General features: G+C 31.8%; 2 protein-coding genes across 2 annotated transcripts in view; one reads left to right on the top strand and one right to left on the bottom strand.

Annotated features, from left to right (window-relative positions):
* LOC114328529 (chaoptin) overlaps positions 1-5,698 on the top strand; it is a 149,754-nt gene extending 144,056 nt beyond the window's left edge. The window contains exon 10 of the mRNA XM_028277397.2: positions 3,003-5,698. Within this exon, the coding sequence (XP_028133198.2) occupies positions 3,003-3,586 (584 nt within the window). The 3' untranslated portion in view covers positions 3,587-5,698. The remainder of the gene's footprint in view (positions 1-3,002) is intronic.
* A 1,847-nt stretch (positions 5,699-7,545) lies between these two features.
* The window catches only part of LOC114328534 (WD and tetratricopeptide repeats protein 1), a 51,708-nt gene continuing 45,476 nt past the window's right edge, over positions 7,546-13,777 (bottom strand). Inside the window, exon 12 of the mRNA XM_050643128.1 lies at positions 7,546-8,005. Within this exon, the coding sequence (XP_050499085.1) occupies positions 7,946-8,005 (60 nt within the window). The 3' untranslated portion in view covers positions 7,546-7,945. The remainder of the gene's footprint in view (positions 8,006-13,777) is intronic.

A 13,777-nucleotide genomic window follows, 5' to 3' on the forward strand; every position in this document is an offset into this window, starting at 1 on the left:
AGCTTCACAGGCACCAGTTCATTTGCAAATGGAGTTGATAGATCTTCAATCGGACAGTATTTTGAAAGAAAAATTTAAAGAGGTTAACGCACTTACATTTTATACACAATATTTCAAGAGTTTGGATAACTACCCGGAATTAAAAAAGCATGCAGCACGCATTCTGTGCATGTTTGGTAGCACCTATTTATGTGAGCAGATGTTTTCCGTCATGAAAATAAATAAGAACAAACATCGCACAAGACTTACAAATGAACATCTCCAATCAATTCTTAAAATAAATACAACGAATATGATACCTGACATCAATGAGCTTGTCAAAAACAAGAGAAGTCAGGTATCTGGATCCTCGAGCTCAAAATAATTACCCTCTTTTATAACTTTGATATGATTTTTAACAACCGTATATTATAAGTATACTATTAAATAAAATGTTATAATAATTCAGTACATTTTTTTTTACTTGAATCTGGCCCGCCGACACATTCTGAATTTAATATATGGCCCTCTGCAAAATTGAGTTTGACACCCCTGGTCTATGCTATTAGCGAAAAAAAATTAACATCCGTAGAAGAGAACAATCAATCAAATTTTGTATAGTTTATTGCTTTTAAATATTAAATAATCACTTTGGCACCGCACTTTAAGAATACTTCTAGTTTGCAGTTTTCTAAAAAAAAAACGATTTGAAAATTTGTCGTTTTTTAAATTTGAAAATCAAAAAATAATTCAAAAAAAGACGGGTGTTTTACCGACTTAAAGCAAGAGTAACTTTTAGTACCAGAATATCTCATAATGTAATAATCTAGTAAATTAAAAATTAAAGACAAAAAAGTTATGCAATAAAATAACCGTTGACCTACCCAAAACGCATGCATATGGCCAGTACTAGAAATTCGCAATTGATAACATCCATTCATTTCTGGAAGATAAATAAACGTACCAGTTTTCGTTTTTTCTCTAAATAGTTTTTTTGGAAATTTTTTTTCAAATTCAAAAAAACAAAAAATTTTCAAATTGATTTTTCTAGAAAACGGTACATTCTACCGACTTAAAGCAAGAGTACCTTTTAGTACTGTGGCGACACGTTTCAATTACTACTTTTTAAATGCTAGTTTTAATTTTTAATTTTTAATAACTTTTTCAAAATGCAATAATACGTCCCATTTAAAATTCACATTTAATATACAAACCATACGCATAGAAGGGCCTGTTAAGTTTTAAGAAACGAAATATATCCCTATTCAGGTAAAATGCCTTTGCAGTTTTTAAAACACCAGATCTAATAAATTGTCGCCTGTCTGGCCATATGGTAGAACCACATAATGGCAGATTAGTGTTTGTGGTATAGTTGAGTAGAGTCGCAGCGAGCACCCAGTGCGGTCACACCCTCGCTAAAATAACAAACCCTCTTTCGAGACATTTTCATGTTCTTTTTACCGATTGAAATAAATATATTATTGACAGACAGTTTGTTGTTTTTACATTTATTTTAATTTCATTTAATTGTTTCCGTGGACTATAAGGTTATCACACATGCAACTCAACCACGACGGAACAATACTATAAGACCTCACAAGTTTTTAACCTAGTGTCAAAAATGCTTAAAAGTTAAAGACTTAAAAGTTAAAGACAAAAAAGTTATGCGATAAAATATCCGTTGCCCTACCCAAAACGGACGTCTATGACTGATAATAGAAATTCGCAATTAATGGAATCAATTTATCTTTGGCAGATAAATATGCGTACCAGTTTTCATTTTTATAAATAGAAGCGTTCTGGTGGTATTTCAAAAAATAACGAATTACATGTCGCCATCTGCAAAGCTCCCTTAGGAAGCATTTTCGGACTAGGCAAATTGGGTTAAATTGGCTTAAAATTATCGGAGGAATCTCCGGTCTTCCTTTGTCAGGAGAGTTTCTGGACACCCTGTATACTAAATTGTCGGTGGTCGATTTTAAGGGATGAAATCCTGATTGTTCATTAATTAGTTATTTATTTTCTTCCAGACACCACAATAAACCTTTATTTATATTTTTTTTCTAAAATCTTTTTTTCACGATTTTTTTCCTTCAGCTAGTCTAAATGGTTACAATAATGTCCAGAATTTATTGCTTTATCAGTTTGCAAGTAATCCACAAAAAAAATCGTCTCAAATCCCAAAAACTGATGCTAAAATCTTCTTGGTCGATTTCTGGACACAAACTCGTTTTGGAGCCGAAAATCCAGATTCTACCACTTTTTAATCTTTTGTTTTGATTCAGGATCATGGTGATAGACCAAGTCTCATCCATTGTGATGAATCGACGCACAAAATCTACTTTATCCTTTCGAAAACGCCCTAAATATTGCTGAGAAAGTCGCATTCGAATGTATTTGTGGTCCGTTGGCAGCAAATGCGGCACCCATTGTGACCACAGCTTTTTGAAACCCAATACTTCGGCCAAGATATTGCTTACGCTGCCGAATGAGATGCCTAGGGATTCCACTAAATCATTTTCAGTTACTCGACAAGTTTCCAATACCATATCCTGTATTTTTTCTACGATTTCTGGTGGTCTTGCTGTTTTTGGGGGGTCTTTGACGTGGATCGTCTTCAAGGCTTGAACAACCACGTTTAAATTGAGCAACTCACTTTCTACAGTAATATAATTGAAGGCGAAGAGTCCTTAGACATTCTTAATATTCGTTCATAAATTTCCTTTGCCTTTAAATCTTCCAAAAATAAAAATTCAGTCACCGCACGATACTTGATTATTTCCACTATAAAAAATACTGTGACACAGAGATACTAAATGGCTTCTAAAAAATAATGAATGGACAGATTGAAATAAAACTTCACATACGTTCATATGAAGAGTGTACCAACATAACAAAAAAAAAATAGGCTAGTAGCAACACCCTCTCTTATCGAACCGCAAAACATATTGAACAACCTGCATACTGTATATCATTTATTAATCAAATTATTATGTCAATCTATTAACATTTATCATTTTCAGGTAAACTTCTTGTGGAAATTGGTGATGATGAGCTGACTTGCGACCCAAGAAAAATAACCCCCACTACTGCCTCAACTTCAACTTCCATCTTCACTAGAGGTACTAAGCTTCATCCAAAAATGACAGAGCCGGAAATCATATGGTCGATGCCCACGACGGAAAAAGCCAAACCCAAAATCGCCCAAGCCGGTCAATCCCCCATAACCAACGACGATACCCTAATAATAGGCATAGTCGGAGGAGTAGTAGCCTTCATAGCAATACTTGTTATAATCATCTGCATTTTCAGACTACGAATGAGCAATAACCAGTATCGGGGTGGTCCCATAGCTGCCGGGAACCCCATGGTTGGGGTGGTGGGTCCCGGCAGTAGTTGTGCCTGTAGTGTTAAAGGTGCTCCGTCGGTGTATGCCGTACCTCCGTACGCGGCCGCGTATTCAGCGACGTTGCCGCACAAAATTACTGCCTCGGGGCAAATTTTGAGGCCGTCCAGCTACTCTACGATGGGACGAGTGCCATACCAAGCTAGCGCGCAACCCTACTTCATAGCAACGTATCCCTCGGATGAGAAGATTTACCGGTAACAAAATGTGTGACGGATATAGTTGTATCCTCTGGTAGAGACATGATAAAAAACGTTGTGGTGATAACAAACACTGTCTAGTAATGATTTATAAGTACCTCATATTTGAACTACCAATTTGTTTCTAGATTAAACATTAAGTTATCAAAAAAAATGTTGCACTATAAAAGTGTCTACAGAAGTAAAAACTTTTATAATGAAGCCTGGAAAACATCTTTGGTATTTAGTCACTTGCAAATTTCTTTTTTTTTTCAGTTGTTTATTTTTTTAAATAACCTCAAAATGTTAACTATTTATTTCTAATTATGACTTTAATCATGCCAAGTTTATAGGTCTGGATCGCGCGTATGAAAAAAAAGTTGATTAATAGCAAGCTGAAAATTTGTTAACAGATTAAGGGTGTCCAGTCGGACAAACTTTGATGTACGGGAACACTGGAACAGGGGAAGTTTTAATTGTGGAACAATTTAAACATTTGGAACGTCAGACCACGAAAACGTCCCATGCATTTTGTCGGACAGAACTTCCAATTGATTTGTTACCCTTTCATTAAACTCCCATGCAAAAATCAGACTGCTATTTGTCACCTGTCATAATTCCTGTCATTTGACATGTTCTACGTGTGCCACTCATTAAAATGCCCAGTTGGTGATAAATAGCAGTCTGATTTTTGCAGGACAGTTTAATGAAAGAGTAACAAATTAATTGGAAGTTCTGTCCGACAAAATACATGGGACGTTTTCATAGTCTGACATTCCAAATTCTTAACCTGTTCCACAATTAAAACTTCCCCTGTTCCAGTGTTCCCATACATCAAAGTTTGTCCGACTAGACACCCTTAAACTATTAAAAAATTTTCAGCTTGCTATTATTCAACTTTTTTCATACGTGGGATCCAGACCTATTATGTTAATAATTGCAACTTAATAATTTATAAAATACTAAAAAAGTCTTATCAAATAAAATCAAATGTATGCAACTTACGATACATTGGCCGATTTTAAAAAAATATACCCTTTTACAGCTTACCTATCCCCTCTGTGGCTTAGTGGTAAGAGAGCCTACCTTTCGATTCAAGGATTGTGAGTTCGAATCCCAGTTGGGTTGAAAACTATTCTTTATTAAAAATTTAATAAATAAAAATAAGTTCTATCCTTGTGGGATCGGTACTCACCTGAGGGACCGCAGACTTCGGATTCAATTACCATGTCTTTGTAAAGACAATAAAGTCAACTTTACTAAGTAACAAGACACTTACTCAACATAAACACTACACATTACACTATTGGGACCGTGCAAGTTCGGCAAAGCGACCTCTATTTCTACGCTCTGTACTTTTATTCGCACTTTTAATTATATTGGCCAATTATATTAGTCCTGGTTGCTGGATAATTGTCAAGACCATAGTCCAAAAAAATAATAAGAAGAAAAAAATAAGATGCAGGTTATGTTTAGCAAACGTAAACAATTGTATGTAGTAAATAAAATCCGTTATTAAAATGCAGTATTGCAAGCAAAATACAATTAATTAAATTTACCTTTATATAATAATTGCATATCATATCAATATTGTGGAGCAATATATAATTTTTCTAAGTCAATGACAGAAGGTATGAAATATACGTCAATTTGACAATTTCAATTGACAATATGAATTATTTAAGATAGTTGCAATATTTCTCCGCGACTCGCGCACGGTCGTTTCTCGTTTCCCTTTCCAAGTACTTGCACACCGCGATTGCAATATGAACTGTACCATGCCTATGGCCTTAGTTGTCGAGGCATTTAAGCTAAATAAAAAATAAATAAAGCTTACCTATAAAAGTTTTCACTTCAAAATATGCTTCTTTATACGAGGGACGTCAAATGTTGGAATGTCTAATACTTAATAAAAGCGAAAAGTGAATATAATGATATTTACGGGATATGTGCCAAAATTTGTTATCTCGTTAAGGGCAGTACACATTTTATGAGAAAATCATTGCTCAATCGAATAAAACTTTTTAATAAAGTGGGCGGCGGCCATGTACAAAAATTCTCAAGAAAATTTTATTTTTGTAATTACATTTATATTTATGTGTAAAAAATAACTTAAATAAATATATCAACATTACTTATTTTTTTTTCATTCTGTATTCATAACTTTGTATTAAAAGATGTATCAAAAGGGAAATACACTAAGCGTCAAAATTAACGCACCACCTTAAAAATGGGACATTTTTAATGTCTCATATTTCCTAAACTTGTAGTCCGATTTTAGTGATTTTTTTAATATTATAGCATTATTCTTCAAGAATATCGGTGTAATAATATTGTTGCTAAACAGATAAGTGTCATTGTATACCGGATGTAACAATGATAGTGTGTTTTTTCCTCAAAGTTTGGAACACCCTGTGGAATATTCTAGCGTATATTAAATATTGAAATTAAAACTCAACTGTAACCTTAAGCTATCTTAATATTTTGCTTTTTGATTCATTCGCTTATGTTGGATAATAAAAAAGTTAGGTACTTTAACAACTAGCAACGTTTTTCATCAATACAGGGTGTTTCTAAATAAGTGCGACAAACTTTAAAGGGTATTCTGTATTGTTGTTGTTTTTAATAACCTGTTGTCCGATTTTAGTGATTTTTTTAATATGTTATAGCTTTATTCTTCAAGAATAGGTATCGATGTAATAATATTGTTGCTAAACAGATAAGTGTCATTGTATACCGGGTGTAACAATGATAGTATGTTTTTCCCTCAAAGTTTGGAACACCCTGTGGAATATTCTAGCGTATATAAAATATTGAAATTAAAACTCAACTGTAGCCTTAGGCTTTATTAACATTTCGCTTTTTGATTTATTTGATTATGTTGGATAATAAAAAAGTTAGATACTTTAACAACTAGCAACGTTCTTCATCAATACAGGGTGTTTCTAAATAAGTGCGACAAACTTTAAGGGGTAATTCTGCATGAAAAAATAATGACCGTTTACTTTATAGACATATGTCCGCAAATGCTTCGTTTCCGAGATACGGGATGTTGAATTTTTTCTTACAAACTGACGATTTATTTATTGCTCTAAAACCGGTTGAGATATGCAAATGAAATTTGGTAGGTTTTAAGAGGGAGTTATTGGGCATTTTTTGGCATACAATTAAGAATTTTATATTCACCATTGGCGTGCATACGGGTAATATGACCCGTATGCACGCCAATGGTGAATATAAAATTCTTAGTTGTACTTTAAAACATGCGCAATAACTACCTCTTAAAACCTACTAAATTTCATTTTCACATCTCAACCGGTTTTAGAGCAATAAATAAATCGTCAGTTTGTAAGAAAAAATTCAACATCCCGTATCTCGGAAACGAAGCATTTGCGGACATATGTCTATAAAGTAAACGGTCATTATTATTTCATGCAGAATTACCCCTTAAAGTTTGTCGCACTTATTTAGAAACACCCTGTATTGATGAAGAACGTTGCTAGTTGTTAAAGTATCTACCTTTTTTATTATCCAACATAATCAAATAAATCAAAAAGCGAAATGTTAATAAAGCCAAAGGCTACAGTTGAGTTTTAATTTCAATATTTTATATACGCTAGAATATTCCACAGGGTGTTCCAAACTTTGAGGAAAAAACATACTATAATTGTTACACCCAGTATACAATGACACTTATCTGTTTAGCAACAATATTATTACATCGATATTCTTGAAGAATAAAGCTATAACATATTTAAAAAAATCACTAAAATCGGACAACAGGTTTAGGAAATATGAGACATTAAAAATGTCCCATTTTTAAGGTGGTGCGTTAATTTTGACGCTTAGTGTATAATGATTATTCTTTCCTTTTGGTGTTATATGATATAATGGTGTTGTAGGCAACTGCCATGCTTTGGCTGAACAAATCTGATAGTGGATGTGTGGTGGGCGGCCATTAATAAAAAGTTCTCTAAAAGAAATTTATATTTCTCTTTTTACATATAAAAATAAGTTTTCTTAAATAACTAAATAATTTTTATAACTTGAACCCTGTATAGTAATACAAATTAATCATTGAAGAAGAATATCTGCTGTAAGATTACTTACTTTTAATTAATCATTTGAACTTAGATTGACATAGTTCGCCATGGTGTTGTAGGCAACAACCATGCTGTGGCTGAAAAGATCTGAGAGTGAATGTATTATGCCCTATGGTACATCAAATGCTGACTATTATGTGTTTCTGCGTTATTTCTATGTGTTTTGTCCGGATTTGTATATAGGAGTGATAGTATTCTGTGTTGCATATGTATTATGTATGATAGAAGACGTGCCTCTCACACATTCTCATCCGTTATTGTTGGTATATTCTTGTTGTTCACTTCTTCTTTAAGAAGTATTGGTAATCAAAGCCTGTTGCATTCTCCTCATCAGTTTCCTAAACATTTTTCTACATTTAGTAGGATGATAATGTTTTCATTTTGTATAGATGGATCCGTCAATATAAATAAAACTCATTATTTTCTCTATTTTTTATTAAAACCTTAACAATACAATTGTACAAAAGTAAAATAATAAATAAACATGATCCATATATACAGGGTGAATCCCTAATCCTCAACGGTATTTTGTAGCTAAACCCTATATTGCGTCACAACATCTTTTCCATTTAATAAATTGTTGAAAATATTAAAAATTTATAACGATAGAAATATTGACCTATTGAAAGATCCGTAAGAAAACAGATAACTCTCATGTAACTTTGTGGTATCAGTTTTTTGACAGTGTTTAGCTAAAAAATACTGTTGATATTTTTTACGGGTGTGAGCGTCTAAAGTCAGCCTCCAAATATTTTCTGAACCAAAATCTTCACATATTTAATCATTTATTATTTTTTATGGTGAAGAAAATAGATTGGAAGCGGGCATTGGACTAAAACTCTGTATTATTCTATTTAAAACCATCGCAGAATCACGAATAAAATACACCGGTGAAAATCATATTCTTTCAAAGAAATATGTCCCAAAAATGATGTACAGTACAACCTCGTTAATCCGGACCTCGTTCATCCGGATGTCCGGATTATCCGGATCAATCCGGAATGAAAAAATAAAAAAATAATTTTGATAATTGTATGTACCTATGTATGTAATGCGCATAGGGCTTTTCATTCACAGTCATTTGTTTCGAGCTTCTGTCATGTGTCACATAATATTAATATATCTACGTCATACATTATTGGTATATACCTTGACAAAAACCAAAGACGTATGACGTAGATATATTAATATTATGTGACACATGAGAGAAGCTCGAAACAAGTGAAAATCGATGAAAAGCCCTATTGAAACGTCACACAAAATTAAAACAAAGGAAGATCAATGACTTTATACTTTTTTGTAAATAAAAAGTAATGCTCGCGTAAATCATATAGGGTGTAAATATAGTATTGTCCTTTTCATGATCATTTTTCAGTGCGTAACAAATGATAGGAAAAAGGGTAAGTCCGTGATAATACACATTTATGACATTTATTCTAACATGACATTTTACTTAAATCTGACAGTTGTCACATTTTATTTTCAATTTAAAATAAAAACATTTCAAATGTGTTTCTTGCATTTATAAAATGGTATTTTCTTTGATTTGTATAGTCTTATAAATTATACAGATTATATTTGAAATATTATTATCTAATTAAAAAAAATATTTTTTTATTATGGCGCCATCTATCGACAACTAGAATAACTAGAATAAATGTTACAAAAATGTCACCGACGAAACGTAATCACCGACGTGCCTTTTTTCTGTCACATACAATTTAATGCGTTAGAAAGAAATCGAAAAACTGTGACGCACTGAAAGATGATCATGAGAAATACTGTAAGTTATCATTTCACATGTAGTTTTATTAACCTTATTATATTTCCGGATTATCCGCATTTTCGATTTACCGGATCGCCTCCGGTCCCAGTTAGTCCGGTTAAACGAGGTTGTACTGTATTGTTAATAAATTAATAAATGATGAAGGTTCTTCAAGTATGTATGTAAATTATTGATAATTTCTTTTTAAAACAATTTCAAAAATAAAAATAATGTAATGAATCATGGAAGGGAGGCCCAGAAACTATAAAAGAAACCGAGGACGACCCCCGACTAGGTGGATCGACGACATAAAAAGGGAAACTGGCGGGAAGCTAGCTACAAGCGGCCCGGGCAGTGTTTATTTCGGCCCAAGAAACAGGTAGGTCTTTTAAAAATGTCCCAAGTCGGCGCACAGATTAAAATTGCCTGATATAAAATATACCAGCTCGGCTCATGGCATATTAATTGTTACTGAACACAGAAGAAAAATTTAAACAAGATTGCCTTACAATCGGCAATCTATTTTTATTTTAAAATGGATAAAAAGCTGAACCTTTACCTAAATTAGGTATAATTTCAAGACAAAAACGTAATTGCTTTTGACTACATGAGCAGTGGCGTAGCAGATACCCAAACAGTTAATATGTCTCAAACATCTAACCAAGCTTTATACTATGTATCAGTAGCGAAATCGATTCCACGGCCAATTTTTCCAACCAAGAGAAACTGTTTCTTAAATTCGCAAAGAACCCAAAATTTCGTACAATATTGAAGGAAAGGGTATTGAGGGTAGTGATGTTTTTCTATGTTAATAAGAAATTTTCCCTAATCTATAATTCCAAGATAAAATTATTATTATACCTACTAATAGGATACTAATACCTACCTGTTAATCTTCGAGCAGACCTGGAAGGTTTTTAAAATGTAACTGGGGTATCATAAAGGACTAAAGGATTATAGTGAACCGAGATAGGAATACCCCAGCGGTCCAGTGTAGAGAACACTGGAAAGAACTGAGGGAGGCCTAGGGCCTGATAAAGAGCCCCTATAGCGCATCAGAGTGCTATCGGGGGGATCTAGAACATTGGGACGGGGTGGAGTGATTCCTGCTTACATGAGTTAATCCTTTTCGCCCTAACGAATTATATTACCCCAATGTCATTCTCAAGGGGTGAGCAAGTCTCTCAGGCTGGGTTAATCACTATTGTTTGCCTGCTTGTTATAAAAAAGTACCAAGACTAAGGGCCGGTTGTTCGAACGCTAATCAAAAATGGAATCCACTTATCATTATTAAATATTTAATTACAATATTAAGCGTACTTCTGACAGATGTCACATTTTGAGGTTATGTTGACTGATTTATTTTATTATTTTGGTTTTAATTTAAAATAAACCATAATTAAACTCTTTCTGATGTTAATTTCTTGTTTTTACTTACAAATCAATAATTATAATAAGCAATTTTTAATAATTTAAGAACTGCTTTAATATTTTAATTACTGCTTTACCTACAATCAATGAATGATTACTCTAAATTCACAATCAAGATGCAGTAGAAATAAACAAACCAGGACACGCTAAATGTTACAAGGAGCACTCCCGAATAATAATTTACAATGTACAGTCGGAAAAATGAAAGAATACCCATGAACGATCACATCAATCACTTATTTTGTATTTGTTATCTTTTTCTATAACAAACGTTTGTTATTTATAGAAAAAGACAGCAAATACAAAATAAGTGATTGATGTGATCGTTCATGGGTATTCTTTCATTTTTCCGACTGTATAAACTTTGTAAATCATAATTTGGGATTAACAATGCACATACATTGTAAATTATGATTTGGGAGTGCTCCTAGTATTCTTTGTCTCATGATCATCTTTCAGTGCGTCACAGTTTTTCGATTTCTTTCTAACGCATTAAATTGTATGTGACAGAAAAAAAGGCACGTCCGTGATTACAGACATTTACAACATTTATTCTAGTTATTCTAGTTGTCGATAGATGGCGCCATAATAAAAAATAATAATTTTTTTAATTAGATAATAATATTACAAATATAATCTGTATAACTTATAAGACTATACAAATCAAAGAAAATACCATTTTATAAATGCAAGAAACAAATTTGATTTGTTTTTATTCCAAATTGAAAATAAAATGTGACAACTGTCAGATTTAACTAAAATGTCATGTTAGAATAAATGTCATAAATGTGTATTATCACGGACTTAACCTTTTTCCTATCATTTGTTACGCACTGAAAAATGCTCATGAAAAGGACAATAACATTTAACGGGTCTTGGTTTGTTTATTTCTACTGCATCTTGATTGTGAATTTAGAGTAGTGTTTTACATGAATTTTTGATGTCTCCCATCAAGAAAATTGATTACAATAAACTGATTGATTATAATCAACTTCTTGATTAGCGTTCGAACAACCGGCCCTAAGAATTACCAATATAATATTACTTAACCAAAACAAAAGTATCAAATAATCAGTTTTCTAACGATTTGTTGAATATTGAACGCAGAAAGTTATTTAAAAGTACCCGAAAACATGTTTAATTACACGCAATCTAGTGATCAAATCTCGTAAAATATGATATTCACCGATAAATAAGACAGACATAACAAAAACAAATCACCAATTAAAGAAAATATCCCCGTAAAATGGCGTAAAAGCAATAACAGTTTATTATGTGTGTTACAAAATCAACATTTACAAAAACATTTAATAGAAAAAAAAACAAATATATCATCCCTTCGAACGTTACTAAAAAATTTGAGTATGAAAAATGTATTTAATCAGTATGAGATGCATTTTTGTCGCCCGATTACCAAACATTACAACCTTTATAAACGAAAATGAATAACTATGTACAACGTTTTTACCACAAAACAAAAAGACATCTCTAAACAGTTCTATTCGCGATGTTAAGTCACAATGACGACCTCTCGTGGATTTCGGCCGAACTAGTTTCTTGGAGGTTTTTAACGTCAAAATATGAGCGCGCGTGCATTTATTTACATGTTTTAAAGTCACAAAGACGACAAAGATATGCACACAGTGTACATAATTATATCACAATTTTTCATCAGATTATTAAATTATCTACTATAAATTTTTAGCTTTGCATAATGGTTAATGACGTTTGAAAAAGTCAGTAATCTCATCGATTAATAGGGCTTTTCATTCACAGTCATTTGTTTCGAGCTTCTGTCATGTGTCACATAATATTAATATATCTACGTCATACGTTATTGGAATTTTACAATGATACAAACCAAATACGTATGATGTAGATATACAGTATGTCCCTGTAAGTTGTATCCATACAGAAAACTTTTTTATTATAAATTTTACGAAAAAAAGTTATTCTTCATAAAAAGCTCTGCATGGTCCAAAACCTAAGATTTAACTATCAAATATCAAATTTTATGAATGTTATAAGAGGTATGTTAAAAAGTTTGAATTTCACTCAAGAGTAAAGTAGCTTTATTTTTCACGATATTGAAAATTGCTATTATGAAAAGTTGTTTTGAATTAAAAACTATATTCTAATATGCAATTACATTCTTCTAATTGAAAAAATTTTTTTTTGAAAAATTATGGATAACAACATTATTTTCAGTTATTTTAATTCTGATAACTCTTTTATAATTAATTTTACGAAAAAAGTGATTCTTAATACAAAGTTCTGGATGGTCTTAAACCTAAAATCTTATATCAAATTTTATCAATTTTATACGAGGTATGTCAAAAAAGATAAATTTAGATCAAAAGTAAAGTACCTTTATAATTAAGAATATTTCAATTATAAGGATGTCATTATATACTGAAACATAGTTTTTAATTCTAAATAACTTTTCATAATAACAATTTTCGGTATTGTGAAAAATAAATGTATTTTACTCTTGAGCAAAATTCAGATTTTTTGACATACCTCGTATAAAATTGATAAAATTTGACATAAGATGGTTGTATTTTAGGTTTTAGACAATACAGAACTTTTTATTAAGAATCACTTTTTTTCGTAAAATTAATAATAAAAGAGTTTTCTGAATTAAAATAACTGAAAATAATGTTAGTTATCCATAATTTTTCAAAAAAAATTCAATTAGGAGGATGTACTTGCATATTAAAATACAGTTTTTAATTCCAAACAACTTTATAATAGCAATTTTCAATATTGTGAAAAATAAAGCTACTTTACTCTCGAGTGGAATTCAAACTTTTTGACATACCTCGTATAATATTCAAAAAATTTGATATTTGATGGTTAAATCTTAGGTTTTGCACCATGCAGAGCATTTTATGAAGAACAACTTTTTTTTGTA

Source organism: Diabrotica virgifera, chromosome 2 (genome assembly GCF_917563875.1).
Source record: "Diabrotica virgifera virgifera chromosome 2, PGI_DIABVI_V3a".
In the NCBI taxonomy this organism is placed as follows: Eukaryota; Metazoa; Arthropoda; class Insecta; order Coleoptera; family Chrysomelidae; genus Diabrotica; species Diabrotica virgifera.